Source organism: Phasianus colchicus, chromosome 10, assembly GCF_987193195.1.
Source record: "Phasianus colchicus chromosome 10, bPhaCol1.hap1.1, whole genome shotgun sequence".
NCBI classification, from domain to species: domain Eukaryota; kingdom Metazoa; phylum Chordata; class Aves; order Galliformes; family Phasianidae; genus Phasianus; species Phasianus colchicus.
Window position 1 is genome coordinate 16,413,229 of NC_143445.1, and position 23,170 is coordinate 16,436,398.

A 23,170-nucleotide genomic window follows, 5' to 3' on the forward strand; every position below is an offset into this window, starting at 1 on the left:
CTAAATGCACTGTGGATGAAAGGAGCCTGCAGCTAGTATTTCAGCCTTGCCTTGCAAGGCTATTTTTGCTTAGATTGCTAAAATGTAATTACAACTAAATCCCCATAACAAATACCAGAGAGCAGCAGGAGAGAGCTGTATTTAAAAGGAATTTTAAGTAGCAACTGTAGTAGTACCTGATCACAGTGGGGAAAACAAACTGCGCCTGGGAAAGATCATTTGGTTGAAAGCTGGTGGAAAACGAGTGGCAAGAACAGAAATAGGGCTGTGTTAAGAAACACGAAGAGCAATGCCACCGTCAGGGAAATGGCCTCTCCCACCTGCCCAGCCAGATGCCAGGAGGTACAAGCTGCATGGCCGTGGGGAGGTGGCCGCAGGTGGCAGTTTGTCATTGCTGTCACTGCGTTGAATGCTTCCAGAGACCACTTGGGACTGAAACCCTCAATGCGGAAAACAAGCCCTTCAGAAGATTGAATTATTTCAGGCTGTCTTCTCTGCTGGTTCTGGCTGCTTTCAGTCTAGACTTCAATAATAACATGGAATTTGCAATTTGGAGACATGAGGCTGAAGGTCTCCCGGGCCCCAAGGCCAGAATTTGTCCCAGACACAGGTTGCTGGTTCTGCAGTCACTACTGAATAGGTCCCAGCAGCCCCTTCTCCTGGGGGATTGTGCAGAGAGCATAGGGCAGGAGGTGTGCCCCAGCTCTGGCCGCAGCCTCCCCCTCAGGCCCATGCAAAGGCTCTATTAAAAATGAAAGGCAATTGTGCGATTCCCTAAGGAAGAGGGGAAAGGCTAAAGCTGTTAATGAGTACAATTAGTGTTGTAGTCAAGCAGAATCAGAGGAAATAATTAGCTCCTATTGTTTCTGTGGCATCTGAATTGCAGGCATGCTGGCTTTCCAAGCAGCAACCCATCAGTCCAGCCTTACCCAGAGCACAGGAGACAGGGGGTCACAGCTTCCATGCAGCTCCAAGCAGCAGTCCAGGCCATCACCCTCTTTCACTACAGCCACTGGGGTCCATTTCGCAGATGGCTGGAGACTCACAAACAACAGCACACCCCAGCTCAGCTGCCTACAGAAGCATGTACAGCCCCACACTCATCCTCTCCTGATGGTTCTCCAGTGAGATGGCTGGAGTATAGCAATTAAATGACACCAAATACCATTTTGTCCTAGTTTAAAGGCAGCTTGCAGCCCTCTCCCCAGCATGGAAGGCTGAGTGCAAGGCACTGCTAACCAGGGAATATGAAGAAGCAGCAAAGACCAAGTAATCATCTCATTCTTCAAATGAACTATTGCACTACTGTGTGTCCACATAACTCCCCCAGTACAATGAAGTTTGACCACCACTGGCACTTGGAGTGCTTTGCTGCTGCAGAGCTAAGGGTCATGGAGCTGGGTAGCTCAGGGAAAGATGGAGCTATCAGAAACAGCTCTAGGGCCTCACCACAGACTAGAGAAGTACCATGTCACTATTTTAGACAAAGCAGAAGAAAAAAGACTGAAAGAAACAAAGAGACCCAATAATTTATTGGCAGAGCTGAAAGTGGGCATTTGAAAACCATGGGGCTGACTCTCAACTGGGAAGCTCCTCCCAGCTGCAGAGAGATTTATAATACTGGTATCCCTCAGCGAAAGGCTCTGACATCAAGGCAGAATCCCAGAGATCCTGCATGCCATGTACAGAAAGAGAGGAAAGTGCTGCAAGATGCGGCCCCAAGGGCACACTGCTAATCGAAAGGTTGGCCTCCCGCCCCGTTGCTAAAAAAGTTTGTGTATGACAAAATCAGCCTCTATGATCACCACTGCTGGAGGGCTTCAGATGGATCCTTCCTCCGAGGAGGAGTGCGAGAGTGGCCCATGAGTCCCTTCAGAGGTCAGAGGGCACTGGTGGAGACCTCTCAGTGCTGTCAACACGGAGAGAGGAGCTTAGTGCCAACTCTTGTTCTCACAATGTGATTTTTGTGTTTCGAAAGCTTGAATTATCCCTGGAAAACAGAGGAAAGAAAGAGGTTAAATATGTGCATTGTTCAGATCCCAACACCCATGATTCCACCCACTACGGCTATCAGTGTTGCCAACCCAGCCTGTCACCCAAATCAACACTTGTTAAATCTCCTTAGCAGATCTGCTTCCTAACTAGAGACCTTCCACCTGAGCCAACCTGCTGCTCCAGAACACAAGGAGATCTTGCTTCATCATCACTCATTGGGAAGTAAAAGGTATAACCTGCGGTCAAAGCACACAATAGGCACTGCAAACCTCCCTGACAGATTCTGGGATTTAAACTGCAAGATCTTTTCCTTCTCAAATATTTGTCCTCATGGACACGTCTCCAGGTCCAGTATATTTTGTCCCATTATCAATAAGTTCACTTTTTTAAGTTAGGAGAGACCAAAGAACTATTTAATCTGAAAATGACAGTTCCCCTAAATTTAAATTAGGAGAGTTTCCTCAGCAGCTTTTACTCACATGAATGCAGCCATGGGGCTACCAACAAGGGAGTGCTGGTCCACCACCTTCATTTGTATAGTCTTGCAGGACGCAGCAGCGATTGAAAATGGGGCAGATTACAGAAACCTGTTACTGCTTACTGCTAGCCTGTGAGCAGCAGCAATAGGCAAAGCATATTTACTCATCAATAGAAAGGTACTGGTTTGTTTTAGTTTGTTTCCTTTCTTATCCAAATGGAATTAAAGGAGATGATGATTATTTTGGGAGGATGGGTTCGGCCTTTCCCTAACCAGGGCAGGACAGTAAGATGCCCAAATCGAACACCCAAGGATGCCCGAGCACACACTGCACCAAAGTGGGATAGCTTTGTTGAAGAGTGAAGGCAGCTCACAGCTTCAGAAGCAAGGTGTTTTGCATGACTGTAAAACCCTGTTTAAAGCCTTGAGCTAAGTTTGTGCACTGCTAAGAGCCACGTGGCAGCCGTAACATCACAGTGCATGCTGGAACAGCTCCAGGAGGCAAGCTGGAGGAGCAGAAGGAAGTCAAAAATACTCTTCAGGAGAGTTAACCAAGTTATTCTGCTATTACTTGACAGCAAAAAAACATGCTGGAGGCTATCTGTAGAAGACTGGGGTTCACCTTTGTACTTGCAAACAAAGCAGGCTGTGCTGCCATCTGGGAACATGATTCAGAATTCATTAACTGGATTCCAGTTAATTTGCAATAGCAGTATGACTTTTCATCCCATAGTGTACTTTCACCTGTGCCATCTACCCCAGGAGGATGGCACACTCTGGTCAGCTCTTGAACAGTTTTTCCATCTTTTGTTTTCTCACCATTATCACAATGCCCCCATCCCTCTGCTCACCACTGCTCTCCCTGGTTAGCATAGGTAACTCAATATAGTGGAGAACTAAATCAAATCTGTCACTGTCTTCCTATCCACTTGGCACACGTACTGCCTTCTGAGACTGGTATTTAATGAAGCGAGCTGGTTTTCTCTTCTGGAAGGTCACCTGAATGTCCTCTAACAATAAAAATACTGCTAAGTGCTTGTGAAATATTTTGTAAACACTGATCCTCACAAAAGCCCAGATCTGTGAGGAAGGAAGACTTCAGAGCAAACTATGAAAGCACTGCTTGTCCAAAGCTGTGGAAGGTGGTTTGGGAGCAGTGGGACTCCTAGCAGCTCTCCAGAGCTCAGCTGTGTTGGAGCAGGTATATTCCATCACAATGGGGGATTCAGACAATAGATTTGCTTCTCTGAGTGGGTTCCTCTGCCCTGGCACTTGGCAACACAGCAACCCCACTTGGCTACAACCAAACACAGCCCTCACCACAAGGCCTCATGCAAGCCCTTTTTAGAGAAAGTGCCTGCTGTCAGGAAAGTGGGCCCTAGGGGGGAAAAAAACAATCACAACAGCACTGAGCTCACCTTGCCTATTTTCTCTGCACATGGCTGGTTGCCATTACCAGAAGTAGCAGGTGGTTTCATCCCTTGGGCCACAGCATTATTCTTATTTCTAAATACAGTAGCTACCGTGTCCTTCCTGAACAAGCTTTTATTGACAGACTAATTTATTCTGCCCCAGCCCACTGACAAGAGCAAAGGCATGTATGCCAAGCTCCAGGCACCTCTCTTAGCATCCATTGCATGGATGTGCTCAGCACTCATTTACCACTCCTATAGCTGCTAACAGACAACCCTAGGCAGTAGACCCAAGCTGAAGACGTACCTCTCAGCCTCCTAGGACCAGGTCTGGGGTACAACTGGCTTGCACAGTGGAAAGACACATTAACAACACAGCACACAGCATTGCAACAGAAAGTGCTGAGTGAATGCAGACCACTGTGAATATTGGAGTCTTTGGTCAAAAAAAAAACAAACACACCACACCACCACAACAAACAACCACACCTTTTTGACCTTTGGGAAAAAGCCAGCAGTGGAACGGGCCCACCACCAGGCCTACAAGGCAAGAGGAAAACATGCCAGACCGTGGGAAGAGGGTTGGAAGCTGAGAGGTATGCCATGAAGTCACATAGGAAGAAAGATGAGGCCCTACCCTGGGTGTGACAGAGGGGGGGGAGCGTTCGATCAGCGGCCACTGCTGTTCACCAGGCCATGAAACTCCTCCCAGGCCCTGGCAAGCCAGAGGGAAAAAAAAAAAAAAAATGAAACAAAAAACAAAAAAATAGCACTTCAGATCAAAGGCTTCTTAACTTTTAACAAGAGCAGAAACATTCAATGGCGTTTGAAAGGCACTCGTCTTCAGAGAGCAAGGCAATATTCTCTGATAGCCCTAGTGGATAGAAGCATCCTTAAAACCCAGCCAAACATCTGACAGCGCAAGGCAGCTTTAACGTTCTGCACAGACATGAAGCTTTCCCACTGGCTGCTGGCGATATAGCCACATTAATACCCAGAGACAGGTATGACCTTCCCAGTCACAAATGGAATATCCATTTCCTATCGCTAATAAAATAGCCAGTGTTTTGTATTTCTAGAGGATTATCACATTCCTTGGCAGGTTGAACTCAGCCAGTTACTGGCCTCGTGCTTCACCACATATCTGCAGTAATCCCTACAATAGGGTCTTCTTTTAATGCCGTATGGCTCAGTTAATAGGCCAGTCCTCAATCAGGCAGCAGAATCCAATTGTTTATAGAAAATCTCACTTCCTATTGTAAACCTGCACTGTTAATAACAGCCCAGTAAAAACACCAGAGCTATCTGAAATGAAAACGTTTTCAAACAAGTTGGAGGGACAGGCCTAACGCCGCATTCCCTGGTGGAGAATGTTACTGACGTACAAAGTTAGCAGACTGAAAAATTGCTGTCTGTTTTACAAAGGCACCATTCTGAAAGCCCCTCTCAGGGAAATAAAGAAACGATGCTGAGGTTAATGTGAGCATGACTACTATCTTCCAGGATCAGAGACATCAAAGGACCTCATCGTTTTTCATACGCAGCTGAACAGTGCTGGAGGCTACAGCACATGCCAAGCCATTCACCAACCCAAAGTTCCACAGAGCCAGAGGGACCCTAAAGGGAACCCAGGTCAGCCATAAACCCAGGCGGTCTTGCTGAGTTTAGCTGCTAAGTGCCAGCCACACCTCACATCTTGTTTCCTGCACTGCCTCATCAGGCCACTGCAACATGACAGGAGAGTACAGAGACAGAAATTCCACAGCAGTTAGCACCTGTGCCTAAAATGGACCCTCAGCCGGCTGCTACCTGTGCCTCACAGTCAAACTCCTCATTAGCATTTGCAAAAGCAGCTCAGCTGTCACATGCTCTTTCCAGCAAAGGCCCAAATAAACAGAGAATATACCAGCAGAGTGAATGTCATGGGTACTGTGAAAGACTACATCACAAGCACGCAGGCTTGCTGGGAACACAGCAAACAGGGCATGAGCAAAAAGCCTGTTACCATTATATCTACCTTGGAATTTGTGACACTACCTTCCTGTAAAGCAGGATGGCAAATCCCTCTTTGAAAGGGATCAGAATTCACCTTTTGAGCATCCCCAGGAGCACAAAAATCTTCCTGATCATGACTAAGGTGGACAAGTAACAGTCATCTACAGGAGTCCCAGAGCCACATCTAATCTCTGAGCTGACACTCAGACATCTTAAAGCAAAGAAAACATGAAGAGAAAAAGCAGACAGCAAAGGTGCTGTAAATGCTGCAAGGACAGCTCACCAGACAGCTGGGGTTCACTAGCACATCAGTCTTCCCTCAGCACTCAGTTGGGAAAGTGCAGGGCAGAATAAAGAGTAAGTTAGCACAAGGTCTTGCTAAGGCCTTGATGATTGCTGAGGTCAGATCTGCAATCCAGTTTGCCATACAGCTTTGTCAGAGACAAACCCACAGGTAGCTCATTCTAAACAAGGCACCAGCACAGGCCCCTAAATGGGTGCATTTCCCTCAAGTCTCCCCTGATAAAGCCAACACAGATGCCCTGAAAGGCCACAGAAAATTGCCTGTTACCCAGCCAGTGCACAGTGCACAGATGCTGCAGGTACTCTCCAGAAGAAAGTTGTGGGAAGACAAACTTTTGCAGCCACAATCCTCCCAACTACTGAATACAAACTGGAAAGCTACCCACATCTCCAGCCTCATTCCAGTCGCTACCTTCATATCCTCCTTCTAATCTCCCATTCTTTCTATTCCTACCACTTTTCTACTACCAATAATTACATCTCTCTTTCCTCTCCTCCTCAAACCCAAAACTTCTGTCCTCTCCGCAGAAGGGACACGAGGGCAGATTATCTGTCTACATAATCAATAATGTACTACCCTTTCAAACCAAGGAGTTCTCTGTTCCAACATCTCATAACATCATGCACATAGACCTTCAGCTGCCAAACCCTTCTCACACACAGAGAAAAGGATCTTCCAGCCAAGAATTTTTAAGCGAAGACCCTCATACATATTATACTGCTAATTAATCCAACTATCTGCTGACTTGACTGAAAAAATCCACCAAGATGTGTCTGCTCTAATGTACCTAAACTGTGCTAGCGGAGCAAACTGCTCTCCATTTCGTACTGAACGAGGCTGCCAGTTAATTTTGTCTGGCAGAATCTTTATGACCTGTGATGTGCCAAGGGCACAGTGCCAGAGAGTCTAAGAGGTTATTTTTATGTATAGACATTTTTAGTACCTTAGTGCTATACTGTCTGTGTGACGATCAGATACTCAGTGAATTGATCCCCAACACTTAGGTTATTCCCACTGAACAGATGGGAAATGGAAACATTAGCAGCTAAATAAAGCCAGCCAGAGCTGCTCCTCCACACTCATTCCTGACCCACAACTGCTGAAGTTTCCCACTCTCTCCCTCACTCCCAGGGTCAGGATGCAAGCAGAGCTCCCTTTCAAGTTGAAGGAAAAAAAAAAAATGCAAAAAAAAGGAGCCACCATCACAGACTTCAACAAAAACAGGAAGAACAGCCACAGCTGCTTCAAGGGAGTTTCCGAATCTAAATTGTGAAAGCAGCACTAGTTGTTTTCTCAAAATCCCAGCAGTTCCCCTTCAATATTTTTCTACGTAGACCTGCTTCCCTACCATCTCCTTCCCCAGTTAAAAAAAAAAAAAAAAGAGAGAGCTCCCAGTATATGCTGCTCTCACAGCACTCACCGAGGTCTGTCCCTTCCATTAGTCTGCATGCAACCTGCCAGCACGTCCACCACTCACTGCACACATGGTGCCCAGAGCAGCACTGACTCTTCCTGGTGCTCCCCACACTCTAGAAAAGTGCTTAAAGGATTTGTCCAAAGCCATCCAGGAACTCTGTGATAAGCCCACAGGCCAACAGCTTTAAAAAAAATAAATATCTAGGATATTCTTGTAGCTCGAAATAATCCTTTCATTTAACAGGCAGTATCTGCAGCTAAGGCCAGCGGGGAAGCCATCACAACTTTGAAATCAACATATCTGAACTGACCTCCCTGAAAAGAAACATGAAGTGGATTACGGCAGCTTCTTTGCTAAGAGACAGGCCACCAAGATATGGGAGCCTTTTACAGAGTCACAGATACTTCTGAAGAATTGACAAAGAACAAGGCAGTGAATCCATCACTTCAAAGCCCGAGTCTACGGAAGTGCTCTTAACTTGCAGCACCAAGAAAGGTTACTGGAATTGGAGAATGGAGTGATAAATGGATTAAGCCAGCACTGCAGAGCCTCCAGAGAAGAGGACAGCTATCAGATCTGGAACCTCACTGCTCTTTTCTGTCTTTTATTCCTGTTCTTTGACTTGATGGAATGAGGGTGAAGCAACACAGCCCTCTAGAGCTGCCAAGATCCAAGACAACCCATTACTCCATTGAAAGGCATCAGTGTGCATGGGACCCATTTGCAAACTGAGCAACTTTAGACAAGGTACAAGCGAAGACAAAGATGACACAAATAGGACAGCACCACTGAAGAGTATCAATTCCTAATGTTCCTGGAAATTAGCAAGCAAATGGAAACTAGTGCTACAAAAACACCAAGTTTACATAATAAGGAGACTTCTCACCAGCACACCATCACCATCTTACTGCTTCAGAGACACTCATCTGGCCACATTTACCACTTCTCTGAGGATTTGTTCTGTCACATTTCCCTAGAATTCAAGACTGCACTGCCCACTCCACCCCCACTTTCTTTCCTTTTTTCTCTCTCTTTTTTTTTTAATTTAATCTTTAAAACACAACCTTGTTCCCGCATTCTTCTTACACTGCATACCCTTATTCCCTCCCTAGGATTATCTGTTTGCTTCCTAACTAAAATATTGTCCAAGGCCATTTCCTCCAACTGCCTGCAGTGAAATGAACCCAGTGCCAGCCCTATTAAGATCAACTATTCTTCTCATTTACTCGAGCCATCCCATTAGTTATCAGTAGTGACTTTGAAAGGAACAGAGAGTTTTATACCCTGCTCAGCTCTCACTGCAGCAGGCACTTACAAATAACTGAAGCTTTGTTTTCAGAAAAAAAAAAAAAAAAGTAGCCTTGCTTTTGAGCTGACAGGACGATCCATAAAGTCACAAAGCAACCAAAATATTTCCAGACCACTCAGCTCAGTGGAAGCTCACAGTACGGCTGCACAGTGAATGGCTTGTCTTTCCTGTCACATGAAGTAATGCTGTTCGATTCACGTGGGCATCCTGGATGGTGCTGCAGGTGGGAGCTCTCAGCACAGGAGATGGTCATTGACCACACACACGGGTATCAGCAAAGAAAAGTAAGGCTGAAAACCCCAGACAGGGCAAGGAGATATGCTTTCCAAAAACAAAAGAAAAAAACCGCACAAGAAAACACACTATAAACCACAGAATATACATTCTAAAACAGCAAAAAAGATTTGTTTTTCCTTAATTCTAAACCACAGAGAGTGCCCATAACCCAATGTCAGTGCTAAACCATGTCACTTTCAAGGTTAAGAACACTGATGACAGGCGAGTGCACCTCTGGGAAGGAACAAAGAGAAGCAATCTCTCTCCAGCTACTGAAAGAAGGCAGCCCACAAAATGTAGTGTTCTCAGGTACTGAGCACTGTAACATCCAAGGTACTATAAATCCTCTGGAATTAAGAAGAGTCCAAGAGAATGATCTAGTTCTTCCAGTAAGATTGGTAATTAATACAGACTAGGCTGACCCTTCCACTTGCAGGGATTCAGGCAGCTTGTCAATATAGCAAGCAAGAGAAAGGACGAACATGTGAATACTGCAATGAAAGATCTGCTTATCTAGCTAAACGCACAAGCCCCACCACTCTGAGCAGAAGGGACAGAATGCAGAAGAGCTCCTTGGAATAACTGTGAAGCAACAGATACTTTTCAAAAGCAGCCTGGCAGTACCACCACCTTCTGAAACAAAGGAAGCTGCAGCCTCACTGACAACTCATGAAAAATGGTGTCTAAAAACAAGTTAATATGGAGTGCAATATCACAAAAGGAATATATAAAACCTGAAACACAGTGCTCAGCTTCCACAGCGAGGGGCACGCTACCAATTTCTACCAAAGTGTTCATTTACAGTGTGTCAAAAGCTAATCCAGGTCAATTCACTACCTAAAAGTCAAGGTTTTGAGAAACGCCTGTTCTTTTCTTGCTAAGCATGCTCCCTTTCCTAAAGCACAATCAATGCCAATCAAACCCTGCACACGAGCAGAGCTCTAGTGGAGAGATGCAGCCCATACAAATGAAAAATGCCACAAGCTCCCCTAGAAAGGCAGTCCTGACAAAGCCTACAGCATGGCTCTTCCATTAGAGCCTTTCATAAAACACAGCCAGAGTGTGAATACTGAGCGCTGGCTAGAAAGCCCTCTCGAGCCATAAATCACATGGCACATGCACAGCATAAGTGGAGTTTATTCATGACGGACAGTATTTCAACAGGGCTTGATAGATGGCCGAGGAAAAGGAGCCAGACTTTATGGAGGATAGAACTAGTTACACAAGAGATTCTTCATTAGTGAGAAATCCTTAATGATATGAAGCTTAGCCAAGCGGAGTCAGCCTGAAAGCTGGGGCTGTCCTGCTCTTCTCTGTCAACAAAGCAGGCACCATTGCCTCCCTGCAGCTTGCTGCCTGCAACTCCTCCGTGCTAGCACTGATACTGAGCAAGAAAAGCACAATAAGTCAGTCCACGCACCGCTACACAGAAACTCCAATGACAAGCAGCTCTGGTCTGAATTTACACCAGCACCATTAGAAGAAAATGTTGGACTGCACTAAAACCAGAGTGCTGCAGCTCAAGCGAGGCGATGGAAAAAAAGTCTCATGACACCCTACATGATGGAAGGTTAATTGCTCAGACCTACTCCACTAGGACACCAAACCAACTTCTGACCACCACTCCTACCCACAGAAAGGTACGTGGGAGACAAGCCAGCCTGGTCCTATTTAACAACTGCTCCCAACAGTAATCTGAACCACTAAATTTGATTCCTCAAACACCTGTTATTCTTGGACAAGCTCCTCTTGCACCATACATCAGAAGAATAAAATGAAACCTATGCTACACAGAAAAAGAGGGCAGCCAACACGGTCTGATAGACTACTGTAGGAAAATAAGACCATGACACCGGATGCACCATTACTCAAGGACTGATGCCTGCCTGAGCAAAACCAGACACGAACATTGCAGCACTATGACCTAGGAAGTGCTGATGGGGACAGCTTATAAAGGAAAGGCCACATCACTTCCTGTCTAAATTTGCTACACAAACAAATATCACAGCTGCAAAACAGGCTAGGGATACAGCTTTCCTTACACAGTCTGGGAGAACAGAACAATCTCCTTCCTTACATCACAAAGCCGCAGTACCAGCTTGCAGTCTTCTACTGCAGAACAGAAGCAAAATATCCTGGAAAATGTCCACATGAGCACTTTGCTACCTCATAATACAGGTAGAGAGCTGATAGTGCCCTCTCCTGGCAATAAGCACATGAGAAATGTTACTGGCAAAAATCACAAGATTTCAACATAAGTAGGAACTTTCAGAAACACCAAAGCTTACTGGAAAAAGATAGGGTTTAAGAACAATAATTTCCCTTTTCCTTCTCCTTCCCACACACACAGGCAGGAGGGCCATGTGGAGCACTAGATGCCTAAAGGCAGTTTAAACACTCATGTATTATTGCTAGTGACTCACACCCCAAATCAGATGCTACTAGTAGCTACATTTCTGCTAAAAGCAGGACTGAGCTCACCGAACTCTCTGCCAGCACACCAAAGAGATGGTGTTTATGTAGAAAGGGCAAGCCAGCACAATGAAAATAAGTCATGAAAGGTATTTGGACCCTGATTAAGGTTTGGATTAGAAAAAAGCTCACTATCTTATTAATTTGTTTCACTTCTTCCAAGTGTTAATTTAATCAATATGACCTAATTGGTGTATTGGTTCATAATATATGTCAGAAAATAAAAAAGTTAAGTGATTCACTATAACGAATACTTGCACATGCAATTCTCTGTCACACTATGGGAAATAAAAGTCACCCTGAATGGCCTGGTATGGTAAGCTATAATAGGTTTATTTAAAAATACAGTTGTCCTCTCTGTGTACCATGATCTTCTAGTCTTGTTAAAGAGCCTCTGTCACCAGGGCCTGGAAGACTTAATATACGGCGTTTATTATGATTAGAAATCATTTGTACAGCACTGTAAATTCACACAGCTCTTTCCCAAGAACATTTATAAGTCTAATGGCACTATAAATCCCTGTTAGCTTCCGCACTTTATTCCCTTGAATCTCTATTTATTCAAATGATCTCACATATTCCCCCCCCCCACTGCAATCTTGTCTCTGAATATATGAAGCCACAGTCCCACATTGGGCAGCCATCTCCCAAGTGACAGGCTGGGTGGATTGCTAACAAAGCCCAGGACTATACACTTAAAAAAGAATACTATTAGAACAGAACGAACCTAATAACAGCACAATAATGACACAGACATTTAGCTTTCAAAGCACACTGGCAACAATCGCTGCTGTTTGCCTTACTGTTCGCAGCGAACAGCCCTGATACACATGAGCAGTTCTCTCTGTTCTTGTGATCTGCATTAAATTGCTCGAGCACGCATGCAACCTGCAGCAGGCCCTCCCCCTGCCACCATACGTACTTGATGCTATCGGTGTGTGTTTTATATTCCATGATGGTGTTGGGAGGTAGGTTGAGCACTCTTCGTAACGTGTCGCGTATCCGGGCTGTCGTGGCCTGGTCGCTGGCTGTCTTGTTCCATATCGAGATAATGTCCTCCTGCAGAATAGCAAGTAAGGAAGGGGTAAGCAGATGGCATTTTCTGTAGCCCTGCCAAATGGAAGCATATGCCAGCTCTCAGAACAGCTTACCTGGAATCGGACAGAGACGACTGCCCCACAGATTTCTTCGCCCACCATAAACTGTTCTCCAAGCATGGCCAGAATGAGATTCTCCCAACATCGTGATGCTAAGCCCTTTCGCAGACGGATAATCCATTTACCACCATTTTTGTTGGCATCATCCTAGGAAGATTGCAAGAAATCAATTTGTTTTCTTCTAGTAATTTTTCTGCTTCCCACAAGACAGCAAAGCCATAGATGGTAGGAGATATTGATTGGGTTGAACACCGGGATATTTGGTGGTATTTCAAAGCAAAAGCATTTCACTGCTCCCCCATACAAGTGGAGAAAGAGGAATGCCACTTACTTTGAATACAAAGTAATTGAAACAATGACTCTCAACATTCCAGAGAACACTACACACTGAAGGCTTGAGCTCTAGTATTTTGACCCCACTAGTAAAGACTACAACAGTCTATCCATCTGCACACAGAATCAGAGGCAAGAACCCTAAAATTATTCCAAACTCTAGCGTAATTCTACCTTTGTTTAATCCCCTATATACGTAGCTCTCCTTGTTAAAGGAGGAAAAATCCCTTATCGCAGAACATGGAAGGCAGGGAAACAGTCTGAAATATTCACATTTAAAAGTAAGGGGAAAGTTGGAACACACTTTCCTTCAGCATTTCCAGGAATGAGCTCACGTAACAAGTTAACACAGTATGCCCGTTCTCTGAAAGCCACTGTCATTATCACAGATACAGATGAACTGTACTGAGCCAAGGAAACACACAAAAATCGGGAGAAAGGAAAGGAAAAATTTATGCTAAGTGCCTAACCTGTCACCTCAAAATTGCCATTCTGTATGTTGAACTGAAAACTGCTACAGACTGCCCTGCTTCACAGAACACACAACCACATCAAACAGCAGTTCTTCCTTTGTGCAGAATTCTCACTGTGGCATTCCCTTGTAGATGGAAACTCTTAAAGGGGAACAAACTCCAACCATAGCCCACAACTGAGAAGTAGGAATAAATCTAAGAGGAGGCGGCAGTTAGGAAGGGAATGAACAGGGATCAAGGACAGAAACAGAGAATGAAAGAGAGCTCGTAGAGAAGTGTATTACACAGAACATCCCTGGCCAAATAATTAGCAATCCCCTTTGCCAACCTAAGTTACACTTCAAAGATGCTAGGCAAGACAGCCCAATCCATCTTAACGGAACAAAATTAACTTTATTTTAGCTATAAAGCTAAAGGAAGCTATAAAGCTTCCTTAGAACTTAGAAAAACTAAGCATTTGTGTGCTCTCAGAGAATGCAAATGCCACTGAAGCAATCCTGAGCAAACAGGAAAATGCCAGCATAAGACCAGCATTCACCAGACCCCCAGTCTTTGTATAAGTGTTAGAACCCATACTGCAAGGGGAAGCTCTGGACAAACCTCAAAGCATGAGAGCAGCCATGTGCAAGATGAAGAATCCAAATCAGCAGAAGTTCTAGGAATGTGGTACATTCCCATGAAATGCAAAGTGCTTTCTGATTAAGCATCCTTGTTTTCCAAGTTGTGGACACCCCACTCTGAGAATTAAGTCGCCCAGACTTCAGCCTTTGGATGTTAGATTTAACTCTTCAAACATTCCACACTGCCTTACAGCAGTAAGAAAATAAATTGGTATAGCTCAAAACACCTTAAACATTGTTTAGGAAGGTTCAAGGCTAGAAAGAGAATGGTCATTGGGAAGCAGATGCTGTATTGTGTGTTTTACGGTTATTGTTAGTTTTCTTTCAGGTTAAACAAGCTTTGGTTCAGTCAAGCATTTCATTTCCCTTTACCAGAATAATAATGATCCGCAGCCCAGAAAATCACATGGGAACATTATGCTTACTGCTATGACTTTACCCAGAAAAGGCACAGATGGATACTGAAAAAGATCAGAACTACATATATGCATACACGCTCACAAAAATTACTGTAATTAAGCTTACTTTCAAAGAGGAAGGAACATAAAGCCCTAAAAAGAGTAGCAAAGAGAAGGGAAGCAACAAGGGTCTTCTTCCACAAATACAAGAAGGCAACGTGACCAGAAATAAAAGAAAAAGAGCCTCTCCAACCTCATCTTAAAATGGCTACAGTGAGATTTTCTATAGAAATTCTGCTATCATTAATTTGTGGACTCTCTGGTGGATACATTATCAGAGCAGCTGATAGAGAGCTGATAGAGAGCTGACTAGAAGTCCAAAGAGGGTTAAGCGTTTTATATAAATTGTATTTGCAGTAACTGGCTATAAAACACCTTGCTTAAAATAATTGCCAACCAGGGTCACATATAAATTTCTCAGGACCAAGCAGCATAATTAGGTACTGCAAAGCAACACATAAAATTCTCATATTGCAAATGGTATTGGTCATTGCTGGAAGCCAGCCAGGAACTGGAAGAATGATTTGTTGGGCAAAGATTTTTTTTTTCCTTCTTTATACAGATTTGGACAGAAATGACCACATGCAAACCAAGTGCCTCGTAAAGAAAAAAAGTGAACAAAGGGCTAAGTATTCTTTCCATTTCCTGTTCTGTTACAGCTGTAGGCTTTTAAGCACGTGCATCTCCTTGCTTATTTTCTTATTTCTTCCCTTACTGAGAGGTTCAGTACCTTTTAGAGGAAAGCTCCATGCTGCTGTCATAGGACAAAGCAATAATAAGGGATAAAAGTTAGTATGTAGTGAGCACAGAGCTTATCTGGGCTACCCTTTTTACTGAGCTGCAGGCAACAGTGCCCAGAGGTATCTTCTGGACGCACAGCAAGCACAGCTAGCAACTCCCTTCATATGTACTCTCCTCTGCCAGAAGATCATAGAGCCACCAGGTTACACAAAACAGAGTTTTGAGAACAAGTTTACAGCAAATTCAGAAGAAAAGGCTGAAACTAAGAGTGCCATTAAGCAACAAGAGTCTCTTCACCGCAGAAGGTTTCATCCATCATTCTCTGAGGAAGTATCAAGGCAGACATGAGAGTTCCAACTCACCTCCCACATGGGCTTGATGCCCTCTTTGAAAAGATGGAAGTCACTATGGCCTGTCAGGTCCCCAGGACGTACCATGTGACTGTAAAACCGCCAGAACTGCTCCACCTGCAATGACACAAACCACACAGTGAGGCTGTTCTCAAACTGTTCAGAGCCCTTTCTACAACAGCTAGCCAGACTCACCTTCCCTCTCCTCTGTTTTATTTCTTGTCACAAGGGTGTTTATTAGGATAGCAATAGGATCAGAGATTGGGTGCCTACTTCTCATTGGCTCTATCAGCAAGTGACCACCTGAAATATTCAACAAGTGCCTGCAAAAATTACTTGGTGTTTGTCCAAAGCAGTCTGTGCTAAGACAGCTTCTGCTCTAAAGAACAGTTGCCAGATTCTAATGCTCAAACTTTAAATTAGTGGACATATATCAAGTGCAACAGCTACAGGCAAGCCTCCCTGCACTACAAAAGAATTCATTCCTGCACCAACCACTGTTCTCAGCACTAATGGAGACTGCAGAAGCCTCCAAATCTGACATACTTTGGATTGATTTTTACTGTATCCAGATTGTAAGACAACATTCTGATGCTGTTTTAAAATCTTTAGACACCACTCAGAGCTTTTGTTTAAATCCCTCTTATTTCCCTTTACAGCCTGCTATGACATTCTGGCCACTAGAAAAATACCATTTTCCATCATGCCACCCCCTGTGTCTACTTCAGATAGCAGGGCCAGAACTTTTAATTCTTAAAAATAAAACATCTATTCTTTTAGATTCTCTGGATGAAAAAGATTTTAGAGAGGCTGGATATCTAAAAGAAGGCATTGGAATTGATTATACTAATTTCCACATTTTAAGAGGATTCTGTTCAGTAAGACCACAGCTATTAATCAGATCACCAGTGAAGCTGGAGGGGTTAGACACTATCCCAAGTACTTTATCAGAGACCTCGATGACCTGGTCAGCATTTGGAATTCTGCTTCAAACTCTGATCTCTGCCATCCAAACGGGAATTTACTTTTATAGCCACTATAATTATGAATCAAGGCTGAGATGGGGTCAGAAACAATCTACTTCTGCAAGATAATTTTTACACTGCATTTGGATGTTAAGTTCTCACAATGAGTACACCTGCCCTCTAGTGGTTAGCATTTAAAAGCTTTGAGTTACAGCTTTCTACTGAAAAGCAAAGGACAAATGTGAACCCAGGCTTCAGATCACAGTCCTTCCTAGAGCTTATTCTCCCTCCTTCTTTAACAGAATTTGGAACCAAATCTTCTGACCAACCTCCTTCCATCTTACCTGAATTCTAACATTTCAAGCCTACAATATCAATCAATTTTTCTTGCGTACCTCGAGATCTTAACAATGGTTTTACATTACCAGTACCACAAAACAACCCAACTCTGCCCTTCTAGTGCTTACTTCATTCTAGGGATAAACAACCACAAACAGCAAAAGGGTAAAGGAAGAGCAATTTGCCTTCCAACCAACTTCGCTGCAACATCCAACTGCACCTCAGTTATCACTTCCACAGCAACAGCAGATACCAGGCCAACAGCTACTTACACACCAAGCATACCAGATAAATGTTCTTGAAACACTCTTTGTGGTGGAAATACTGGGATATAGGGGGAAATAGCTGTACAATCATTGCTTCACAGCTCTTCCTTTCTTCTCTTGCTCACCTGTCGAGTTATGTTGCACCTAGCAGGTTACAGTTATAAGAGCTCTCACCATTCTTCTATTATTATTCAAGCTGTCTAGCACAGGGCAGAGGAGAACTGCTTGGGACATGCCATCTGCTGTAGGTAGTCCAAGAACTCACCTGTAAGTCCGCTGCTCTCAACAGCAGAAGCACAGCATGCACATGCATACACTCAATGCACAGAAAGTAAGCCAGCCACAGTGACTACATCATGCCCAAATGATACAAGCACAACAGGGATATACTCACTGAGGCAAAGGTGCCAATCTGTTTGATGTTCTGTTCATAACTCTGCGAGCTGGTAGGCCTCCCAGGCGTTCGTCTGGAGTACCAAAAAGTGTAATTATACTGCAAGGGATGCTCAGCTGGTCCCGGGACAACTGCCTGCAGAACAAAAACCTCTGCTTATCTCTAATATGCTCCTCTACAGCAAGAATGGAAAAAAATATATTCACAGCATCAGAAATCCACATGTTCCCATTCTAACAGAGTGTAAAAAAAACAACAAGCCTTAATTTTCACTGAAAAATGCCATTGCTGTTAGTTGTCTGACATGAACCATTAGGCTAACAGCATTTCATTTCATGGTCATTTCAAAGAGTACTGGAAATTTGCTGTGTGGGGATGGTTAAGGAAATAATAACTTAAGCTCTAAGAAGTGTCACACAAAAACAAGCTTCATAACAATCAAAAACAGCATTATTAAGTTTACCTTTTAACTCCATACTGCGACTGTATCAAAAGAAAATGACAAACTAAAAATGGCAATATCTTTTTTCAAATGAAGAAAAAAAGTAATTCTTCCCTACGAAGAATAATCATTTATACTAAAACATGACTCAAAAGCAATTACAACTCATTGATGACTGCAGCTCTCTTATGCAACTGATACCCCCAACACTCTGGGAGGATTATTCTTCTAATGAGTGTGAAAAGAGGTTAACAAGAACTTATTATCCAGGAGTCAAAACTGACATGACATAAGATAAGGGCTTTGGGGCTTTTTTCCACTTGATATTGCTGCAGGAGTAAAAAGAGCTTAAATCTCCATTCTCTTCTTGTCTGTGGTAAATTTACAATGATTGTATTACTTCAGACACAGTATAAGTGCGAGATTAAAAAAAAAAAAACCTACAAATAAGCATAGAATCATAGAAACATAGAATCATATCCACTTTCTCAACACAGGAACACTGCACTCACTGAGATCTCATCTTTAGAGTAATGTCAGTAATGGGACAAACACAGCTTGTAAGCCAGCTGAAGGCCACCACTCCTCTGTCAATCACTCCTTTCCCCACATCCTCTTCCAAATTTTGTTTTCAGGGGTCAGGGAAATAAAGCTTCATTTTTTTCTAATTTAAGCAAAAGCCTGGCTGCACTTAGATGCAATTGTGAAGGAAGCATTCACTGTCCAGATTGTGCACCTTCAAGAATTTCAGACTGAAACTTCAAAAACAGAGTAACACAGTTCTTCTGTCATCGTCCCACAGTAACAAAATATAATGTGACCACAGTCCTCCAAGGTATTTTCCTTATCCTTAAACAGAGGGCTCTAGTACTCTCACCTCACGCCCTGGTGAGGAAAAGCAGCCACCAGCACCTTACCTTCCTCTTGGTGGTACTCTGTGGTTTCTCTCGATCGTTCTTTTCCTTCTCACTGTCTTTCTGTGTGTTATTCTCCTCGTTCTGGTCATGGTCTCCACTATCATCATCTTTCAATCTGGTAACGAAAAAGAACAGTGGTAGTGAGCATTATTTCTTGGACTCTGATTAGCTTCAAACCAAGCAGCAGCAGCAGCCTCTATTTACACACTCCTCCTGCTAGCAGTGCCACCGGTGGTTAGAAATCTACACTTGACAGCACACACAGCCCCCTCAGGGGCACGCAAAAAAATGAATTCAAGCACTCTGTACCGGACCACAGACCCACTGCAAAAAAAAAACTCCACCGCGTGGACCCCCAGTCAGCAGCCACAGAGACCCCACTGCAGCTTTCTGACCCTTTCCCTGGCTCTCCACAGCCTGGGCCAGGCGCGGCAGCCATCACCCCCTGCACGCCTCAGGGCTCCCGGCCTGCCCCACTCCCTGCCGAGGGCAGGAAAAGCCGAGCGAGAACCGTAGCCAGAAGGCCGGCCCGTCCCACGGCGATGCCTCCCGCCAGGGCGCGGGGCCGGGCATGGGGAAGGGGGCTGTGCGCGGCCCCGTGACTCATCGCGGATGGAAGCCGCGGACAGGGCCTGGGCCACGCTGCCGACTCACGCGTCGAATTTGTTGTTCATCGTCGCTCGCTGCCGCCACCCCCGTCCACCTCAGCGACTTCCGCTTCGCCGAGTCCGCTCTCCAAAGCCTTCCGCCACTTCCTGCGGAGACGCGACGCCATGCTCCCCGCCCCGGCATCGTGGGGGCGGAGCGCGGCGGAAGTGGAAGAACGACACTTCCGGCCGCCATCTTGATCTCTTCGTTCAATTGTGTGGGGTGTGCCAGTGGCGTCTCGCAGCTCTTCTTGGGCCAGTTCTGCGGCACAGAAATGAGTATTCAAGAAGGCGGATTACGTAGACTTTCATTTAGGAGCGCACAGTGCCCAAGACAGCTTGCCCTGCAGGACGGGGGCAGCTGAGTCAACTACATTTTGCCTATTACAGTGCCACGAGCAAGGACAGTGACACGTACAAGTACAGACGCGTGCATTTCTCACCCTGTACTTCCAGACACCCCGCCATGTGGAGGAGAAGCCATCATAAAGCGCTAGTTGTGGCATCTGAGCCACGATCTGTGGTCACTTGGAACATGTTGGTGTCTGAATACAGGTTGTGGGTCATCCTTTGCCTGTAGATATGAGAGGTGGTGAGCTTTAAGAATCTTTTAATACTGTAACATTTCCAGCAAGTGGGATTTATCCATATGTGCAAATCCACATAATCCACACTGAGTTGGTGAAGTTGGAAAGACAGCAGCTGTGTAGCTCTACTAGAAAAATAATATTACTGACTGAGGAACGTAGTGTACAATCAGTTTTGTTCCAGTCTAGGGTGGAACAACATTACTATGTCTGTGTGACTGTCAATGAACACCAATAAGTACTTAGCAAAGTACTGGGCTTTTGAAGTGCAATTAAAATAAATAAATAACAGTCTCTCAGAAGAAAGAGGAAGAGGATGTGGGAAGACAACTAGAAAATATCTGAACTACAAACATTTTAAATATGCTGCAGCTGCACAAGAGACAAATACTCATTACCTTTAATTTCCTGAGCGAAGTATGCATCATTGAGAATCCATGACTCTCCTGGCGCCTGGCTCTTCTGGTGGTTCCTGGTCTCACCCTTAATAAGTGTTTGCAGATCCTGCAAGTGTGTTAGTGCCAACAGCAGACTCATTAACACAGGCTGAAGCACTTCGATGGTAGTGGGAAAGTTTCTCAGAGCTGCATGTGGAAATACAAGCGCAAGGAGCACTATGACATCTTGGCTTCATACCTTCATTTAGAGCCTGAATTGTCACAGCTGAGCTATGTCTAACCATGTCTATAACCCAGTTGTGTTACTTATCTGACTATAGGAAATAAATGCCCACAAAATTTTTTATTTTTTATTTTTATTTATTTTGGAGGCAAGACCTGTGAAGGATTACCATTAGTATACAGGTATTTCTCAGATAACTTGCTCTCCTGTACTGACTTTGAAATTTGTGGCATTTAAATACCATTAGATACAATTCTTCTTGTTTTCTAAGTGAAGCCTTGCCCAAAATGACATTTTCTATATTGATGCAAATAACAAAATCATAAACATTGCTTTTATTACCTTCCTGTGCTTGTTTTCCAATTGCTCAGCTGCCTTTTTCAGCATATCATTACTCACACAAGGAACTGCCTTCATTGTTAAAATAGAAATTATAGTTGCAATTAACACTAGCAGCCATTAGATGGTAATGTTTGCTCACCATTACGCTGGGTATTATGCTTGCCAAGTCTCACTCAGTGAGGCAGTTGAGACAAAGAATAGGCACTGCCTGGGGTATCTCATTTGATGTGGGTAGAGCATCATGAGTGGGCTTCAAAGTACTCCCATACTACTGATAGCTGCTAGAGTTTGGGTTCTTCATAATTCTGCACCCATAAATCAGAGACCAGTTTTGAACTCTTCAACCCTAGGTAGTTGAGAAAGACTTAATTGCAAGGAGGGAGGGAAGAAAATGTGGTGTTGTCTTGCACAAAGGATTAGGATTTCAGATAGCAACAGCATCAGTTAGAGCTTGTGACTGTATGGAGTAGGAGATAAGAATTTATGAACATCTGTTCCAGGGACAAATAAAGATGATATTTGCATGTGGTTTTTGATCTTCTAAATGTATACTTAATACCAAAACTTATGTAACTATATACGTACACGTATGTAACTGTTTACATGGAATATGTGATCTTTTTTTTTTCTAAGCAGTTGTAGCACTTTGTATGATGAACTCTCAAAAGATGAAGAGGCATCTTTCTGCATTAGTGATTTCCAGGGAACTGGTGAAGACTGTCTATAAAGCTGTGAAGAGTTTGACTAGGCACAGTTTCCACATGTGCACTGGCTTCTGCAATTTGCTCTCAGGAATCCACTGTCAATGTTGCATTGCTGAACCCACATCTCAGGAACATCTGTAGGCAGGGCTGCGTCACTTTGGAAGTAGGTGCAGGCCTCCTCCTTTGCAATTGTTGGAAACAAAGATGTTCCCAGGGATTGTGAAATATGCTGACCATACTGACAACTCATGCTAATACAATCAGGTGCCTGGTTGCTGTCACTTGATTTGGCCAATGGCTGCTTTCTGTAGGCGAGAGTAATTTGAAGAATGGCTTTCACAGCATTTGGAGGTCCATGCTTTTACCTTAATTAATAGCCCAAATAAGGTGGAAAGGAAAACAAAAAAACAAAAAAAAAAAACATAAGTGCTTGAATCCATGAATTGGATTCTATCTAGTACCCAAAGAACTGCAGAATCTATGTTTTTTTCTGTACATGCAGGAAAATAGGGAGCCTTGATGATGATGATCTCACACTGTAGTACATGAAATGTCACCTAACCACAGTTCTGTGCAGCCTCTTACTTATATAGACCAACACATTTAGATTCTAAACTATCCACTTCATTGTTTTACAACGTGTATCAGCTTTGATAATAACTGACACTTGCAATGCTCTTCCCAGATCAGCAGAATTCTGTGGAAAAGGAACTGTTGTCTCAGCCCAGCCTTTAAAATCTTAATACCACTGGTAACAAAGCTTTTCTTTGTCCTTTCCACTAAAAGCAATGTAATGCATTCCTATCCCCAACAGCAAAGATGGGCCTGGAGCAGGAACAGCTCCAGTGTGTGCAGTTTCTCTCACTTTGCTGCACCTGCAATGGCCAGGCCTCTGAAACCTTCCAGAGCCTCAGTGTGCCAAGACATAATCAGCTGATGGCAATATCACCAAAATAAGGACTACAGCAAAGATTCAACCGTCAAGCAAATAAGCTTTGTTGCCTCTCTTTAATGAGTTTTGCTTATTCTCCCTGTTTCCTTCCCTTCCCCCTTGTAGCTTGTACTGTAGTAACAGGCTTCCCCAGGCACTCTCATTGACTGGGTGATTGTCCAGTGAATTGCAGCATTTGCTACTATTACTACAATCCCTTTCCAT

The 23,170-nt window shown here is 44.0% G+C and overlaps 1 protein-coding gene across 3 annotated transcripts; it reads right to left on the minus strand.

Annotated features, from left to right (window-relative positions):
• Nucleotides 1–1,504: 1,504 nt before the first annotated feature.
• EIF4E2 (eukaryotic translation initiation factor 4E family member 2) lies at nucleotides 1,505–19,921 on the minus strand. Of its 3 annotated transcripts, none has more exons than XM_031603511.2 (8): nucleotides 19,768–19,921; nucleotides 19,114–19,228; nucleotides 17,755–17,889; nucleotides 15,803–15,907; nucleotides 12,810–12,962; nucleotides 12,581–12,717; nucleotides 4,523–4,600; nucleotides 1,505–1,990 (listed from the first exon to the last, which is right to left on the minus strand). In XM_031603511.2, exons 1-7 carry the CDS (start codon nucleotides 19,785–19,787, stop codon nucleotides 4,555–4,557), a joined length of 711 nt encoding a protein of 236 aa, XP_031459371.1. In that variant the 5' UTR covers nucleotides 19,788–19,921; the 3' UTR covers nucleotides 1,505–1,990; nucleotides 4,523–4,554. The 3 variants fall into 3 exon arrangements, with proteins under 3 accessions (XP_031459371.1, XP_031459367.1, XP_031459368.1); XM_031603507.2 differs by lacking the exon at nucleotides 19,768–19,921 and adding an exon at nucleotides 19,509–19,722; XM_031603508.2 differs by lacking the exons at nucleotides 4,523–4,600; nucleotides 19,768–19,921 and adding an exon at nucleotides 19,509–19,722.
• Nucleotides 19,922–23,170: the final 3,249 nt, after the last annotated feature.

Coding starts and splice junctions, on each gene's coding strand:
- EIF4E2 (XM_031603507.2), bottom strand. CDS start 19,552: ATGGCTGCCGCGCCTGGCCCAGGCTGTGGAGAGCCAGGGAAAGG. Junction 17,890..19,113: donor AGAGTACCACCAAGAGGAAG/GTAAGGTGCTGG, acceptor TTTGTTCTGCAG/GCAGTTGTCCCGGGACCAGC. Junction 12,963..15,802: donor GCATCAAGCCCATGTGGGAG/GTGAGTTGGAAC, acceptor CAATCTTCCTAG/GATGATGCCAACAAAAATGG.